The 5,759-nt window shown below is 40.9% G+C and overlaps 1 protein-coding gene across 1 annotated transcript; it reads right to left on the reverse strand.

The window, feature by feature from the left end:
- Nucleotides 1-204: 204 nt before the first annotated feature.
- On the reverse strand, nucleotides 205-5,087 carry CLEC3A (C-type lectin domain family 3 member A). The gene is made up of 3 exons (XM_041458950.1): nucleotides 4,973-5,087; nucleotides 3,260-3,340; nucleotides 205-596 (listed from the first exon to the last, which is right to left on the reverse strand). The coding sequence occupies exons 1-3, from the start codon at nucleotides 5,085-5,087 to the stop codon at nucleotides 205-207; spliced, it is 588 nt and encodes a 195-aa protein (XP_041314884.1).
- Nucleotides 5,088-5,759: the final 672 nt, after the last annotated feature.

Raw genomic sequence — 5,759 nt, forward strand, 5'->3', positions numbered from 1 at the left:
CTGTACATAATGAGAGTACTCACTAAACATTTTTAGCATATGAATAGAAAATAAATTAACAGAGAAAACTTGTGCTTCAGGAAAGAGTGAGTTCAAGGCAGGAGAAGGATAGTTTTAACTCACCACTCTGTAAGTGGGAGGGGTTACTAAGCAAAAATGTGTGTTGATAACCCAAAACACGGCCGTGGTCTTTTGTGTCTGTAATTATGGGATCAGGAATTCACAAACGTATCTCTTGGCAGTGCGGCAGACTTCATCCCCCCACTTGCCCTGGGCTGACTGAGAGAGGAAGACACAGTTTTCCCTCTTGCCCCCGTTGGGCTGGGCACGGTCCCAGTTGGAGTACTGCAGAGCCATGCCATTGACATCCACAAACCTCCCTTCATTGACCATGTCGGTGACACCCAGCCAGAACTCGGATGCGCTGGGCACGCTTTTCTTGCCGTAGTCTCGAAGGATGTTCGTCTCCTCGCTATTCCTCGGGATAGCCAACGTCCCCCCCTTGGCTATGCAGTCCTCATTGGCCTCGTGGAAGTGCTTGGTGCCTTCTGACATGAGGTAGCACTTCTTGTGGGCCTTGGTGCCACGAAGACACACTGTGAACAGACATGAGTTTGTACACTCAGTGCAAGTGTGGGCCTCAGCTTTCAGTAATGCTTCTCCAAATGATAATTTTCCAAAAGCACCTTGAAACTTGAGCAGACAAATCCTTCAGCAAGTGAAAGGCTTTTGACTCAGAGTGGGTCTGAAATTTGGAGTAAGGTCAGGCTTACCTGCTGGTGCTCCAGTTCATGTGCAGCCAGCACATCAGCGTGCCTTTGGGAACAGACTGCTGAAATATAACTCAGGCCTGTTCTCAGTGCCCCTTTTACTAAACAGTGCTGCTTTTATGTGTTTTGTACCTTATTTCAGCAGTCCTGAAACTGATGGAATGGATGAAGTTTGTTTTGTTGCCAGATGTAAGTTGGTTATCAGGAAATCTGTGTTTGCCTTTATAGTGGAGACAGATCTAAATGCCTTTTAATATTGGTGATATTTAAGTAAAGTAAATTTTTACACCTTATCTAAGCTCAGCAAGCAGAGGTAGGACAGAAATCTGCTGTATTAAATGTGTCCTGATCACCAGGAAAATATTGATTTGAAATTAGTAATACAAATCCCTGAGTGATTACTAAAAGTGTAATTCTACCTGTAGAAGATTGCATATTCACCTCCCTTGGAATTCATTTATTTTCTTTCCAGCAAAGTCTCCAGCTTCAAACTCTAAATCCAAATGAGGTAAAGTGACTTAAATCTATAACTGCATTAAAAAAGTGCACACTTATTACTGAGCTTACAGGACAATCTGGACCCAATCTTCTAACCATTTGAATTTATAAATCTGTTTGCTTTTACTCCTGCTGGGGAAGTCTTGATGTAAAGTCTGAAGAGACCAGAGGGTTAATTTGGCAGCTGCTCTGTCACTGGAATTGCCTTGCAGAGCTGCTGCAGGGGTTGTTTTCCAGCCTGAGGTCTCTGGGGGCAGGAACACAGGAGGGAATCCTTAAACTTTGCCTTTCAGCTCTCCTAATGCAGATTAGTGAAAAACTGATTCTCCCAAGAAAAATAATGATGGCAAGATGAACCCTCCCTGGTGGAGTGTTTCTTCTGAGCTGAGGAAGGTACCAAAGCCTGGAATAGACTACTGTAGCAATTATTTTTAGAATCCTGCATGTTATTACTTGCAGATTATTTCATTTATTGCTTAAGCTCATCTTGTACTTATGTATGTCTTCTGTCCTGATGTTTTCTATAATCTGGTTTTAATTCTTATCATCTGTTCTTGTAAAAAAAAAATTATGTCTCTGGTCAATAGGCTATCAAAGTCACTTTGGACCACATCCTATGTCTCAACTTTTTAGTATTTCAAGTTTTAGTATTCACTGTATTCCTTAGCTGCATTTTCAGAGTCATAATTTTCTGTTAGGGTTTAACCTTCAAATTTTAACTCTTTCAATGGCCCAAGTAATGAACCTATTTATTAAATGTGGAACTCTTTAAAAAATTTATATTTATGGGAATGATCAGAGAGACTTCAGCAATGCTGCAGCAATGATAAGGACTGGATGTCTTTAGGGAGGGAGCGTGTGCTGCAAAATGGTGTGTGGCAGCATTTCACATTTCACTCTGTGTAGTAAGGAGGCCCAGGAAGTTCAAGCAAAAGAAGAAATCAGATTTTTATGGTGTGTCTTGGAAATGTCCATAAGCTAAAAATGGAGCTCCTTTTTTCAGTTGTTACAAGGACATTAACAAAGACAGTCAGAGCTAGGGGGGTGATAAGTGTCTTTTTGCCAGATTTGGATTCCAGTTGCACAGTGTGGGTTATAAATTTAGAATAAAGCTCAAAATAAGTTTTGAGGAGGGAAAGTCTCCCAGTTCTGGTTTCATTTCTAAGCCACTGCATGCTTCCTCTCAAGCTCCTTCTGGAAGCAACACAAGAATTACTTTTAAACAAGAGTTACTTGTCTAGAACAGGCTCCCTCTTTTAAGAAACTTCTAAAGCCTTCTTATAAGACATTTGAAATAAAAATATTTTGTAAAGCCCCAAAAGCTCTATGTAACCCAAGACATAAAACTGAACAACCCAGATATTACCATCCCTAAGGAAAGTACATTCTGTTTCATGAGAATGATGTAATTTCCTCTGTAATGTCCTCTTGTACATGTTTAAATGCCAGGTTTTGTGTCAACAGCTGTGAAAAAGCACAACTGTCTAGTAGGTGCATGTGTATTTACCCTTCTTATTTTGTTTGGTAATTTCCATCTGGTTATTGAAATACTTAAAGGACTCTGCACGTTGGTCCTGAATATTTCTGAACTCACAGTGGATATCACTTTGAAGTTTTATGGCAACATTCACATTTGAATATATGTTCATATCAAAGCTGGGCACTGAACTTGCTGACCACCTAAACTCTCAGACTCAGGAACCCTCACTGTGCTGCCTTTGATGACACAAAACTCAGAGCTTGAAGTTGTGCATAGCAAAGACAAAAGCAGTTATTGCTCTCAGTGAAGAATGACCACTCATTCCCCAGTAGCTGAGACCTGATTTTACTTGAATACTTCCTTCAATATTTGTCTGGTAAAGCTATGGCACACCATGGTTTTATGGAGCTGCACTCCTCAGTCATAAAATCCCATTAAAGAGAGGGGTGGAAGTGAAGAAGAGAGGCAGTGAGAACTTTTGGAAGCCACTGACCAGCATAAGCTGCTTTACCTGTCTGGAGTGCTTGTATTTCCTTCAGAGCATTTACTTCTCGCCACAATTTGTCAATCTGGGTCTTCAGGTCATCTTTTTCTTACACAGAAAGAATATATAGAAATTAACAAATATGCACACAGTGAAAAAAAATTACATGTTAAAATCTGTTTCAAAATATCATGGGTTACATTTTGAGATGCATTGCTGAGATGCATTTTGATTCTTTTAAAAGATTTGTGCTTAATGAAAACATTCCTCTAGGATTCCTATAAAAAACATGAGGAACCCACCTTTACCTTTTCTTCTCCTATTTTGTCATGGATGTTGTCCTAAAAACTGTTTGAAAATCATGGATTGTTGCAGATAATCATTATTTGGTGAGCTGGTATCTAATTTACAGAAAATGTCCCTTTTTCTTTTGAAGCTGTACACTCTGATGTATGGACATGACATACAAAAAATAGCAGGATGCAAGTTGTGTTTCTTCAAAGAAATGTTATTTCTGTGAGCATGAAAGTTTCACACAACTCTTGTTTTAGGACAGGGAGGAACAACAAATAAACAGTCTGAATGTTGCAGGTGTGCTTGCTGAGCTGCAATCTCTACTTCCCAGGATTAGCCTTCCTTGGTTCCTCAGTACAGCGGGCCTGGGGACTTGAGTCACAAAAAATCACTCTGAATCAGCATTTTGTAGCACTTTAAAAAACACCAAAAATATGATGGGATACGAAAAGAAGCTAATTTGCCCATTTTCATTTCCTCTTTTCCATTTATCACCATAATATCTTTCAGGGCTCCCTGCTTCCCCAAGGCAGAATTCTCTGTTCTCCAATCAGGGCTACTCTGTGCTGGCACAAAAAAAATATAAACAGCCTGTCCTTAGGACACCTAAGCTTAAAACCCTCGAGATCCCAAGGGAGAAGGAAGTGTCTACAACTGTGTGGCCCCAGAGCAGCTCAATCTTCTTGTACAATAGCTTTATCAAAGCCACATTTTTTTTAAGTTAACTAGGAGTTCAAATACTTGCCATCAGTGAACCTCCATCATACCTGCTTTTATTAGAAATACGTCTCTAAATTTAATACACAGATATTTCTAAAGAAGATTCTGTGGTTTTGTATTTACTCTTAAGCTTTGCTGTGGGAACTGATGCTTTATCTTCTGCTAATTCATTGATGTTGACCTGCTAATTAGTTTGACTTACCATTTCACAGTGTTTTTCATACAAGTGGAGTAATATTCCACAAAGAGTAGACAAGCAGCAGACAGTGGACATGCATTCTGTTAAAATTAGGAAATTGTACACAAATCTGAACAATGATCCTTGCAGCCTGAATACTTCTGCTTGTTTCCCCCATATATACAAATTTCCATTTTTCTGATCTTAGTCAATATAGCTACATAACTAGGAATGATCAGCCAGAGTCCTCTCTCAGCTGTACCTGTGAGTTCTAAATAATGTTGGCAGAGGTGAACAGCCAGAACAGAGCAATATATTTGCAGCTGTTATACAGCTCTATTTTCATAATTCATTCTGGCACCTTATTTGTGGCTTTGCTAACTCACATAAAAATATTTAAAACACAGATATAATATAGACTCAAGTGTCCTTTATAAATAAACATTTGTGTAATGTTACTTTCTGGTTCATGCAGTGCTGTTTAAAGTACACAGTAAATTTGCACAGTCTATAAGGTTCTATCCCTCCTCCCAGTTCAGACCCAGTACCTTTCACTCTACGTTTGCTGTGCTTCCTGGCTTTGAATTTGGAAGCCTGGCTGATGGTCTGATCCAGCAGTAGTAAGCTTATAAGTAGAAAAATCATAAGTCCAGGTTGTGCCATGTCTCCTTGAAAGACCCTAAGAGGGAGCTTGAAGAGATTCCCTGTAGCAGCTCTGAGAGAGGTCACCCAGAGCCATCTCAGCAGGGACTGCCTGAGCCCAGCTTTATAAGGTGTGCTGGCAGGCTGGGCTGGGCTCCTTGCTTACGAAATGTTTAGTGCTTGAGCTGGCTGTAGCATAAGACACCCCCTTGTTCTCCCATTCCATCTGCAAGTGCTGTTTCCATTCTGAGCTCAGCTGTCCCAGCCCTGATTGCCTCACCCCTGAGCTTAACACCGGAGCCAAAACCTGGGGAAAAGCAGACGGGTGCTTGTGCTCTGCCAGCCTCCAGGAGGGGCAGCCAGAGGATTTCCACAAGTGCCAGAGGCTCGCCCAGCACAGCTCTGCCCCAGGCCGGTTAAGTCAGGACAGCGGCCACCACCACCTTCCACTGAAGCACAACCAGGATGCTGCTCCCTCAAGAAATGCAAGCACTGCAACTACAGACCCACACAGAGGATAAAACATTAAAATCACATTATGTGAGGAGTGCATGTATTGGTTTATGAAGAGTTAATAAATGCTTGATAGATATGACTGCATTTCTGGTTGAGAACACCAATGAGCAGGGTCTAGTTAGGGGAATAAAAGGTAGCAGTGCTCTCCCAAAGGGTCCCAAATTCTGATTGTAGAGT

Source organism: Pyrgilauda ruficollis, unplaced genomic scaffold (genome assembly GCF_017590135.1).
Source record: "Pyrgilauda ruficollis isolate IOZ18807 unplaced genomic scaffold, ASM1759013v1 scaffold13, whole genome shotgun sequence".
Lineage (NCBI taxonomy): Eukaryota > Metazoa > Chordata > Aves > Passeriformes > Passeridae > Pyrgilauda > Pyrgilauda ruficollis.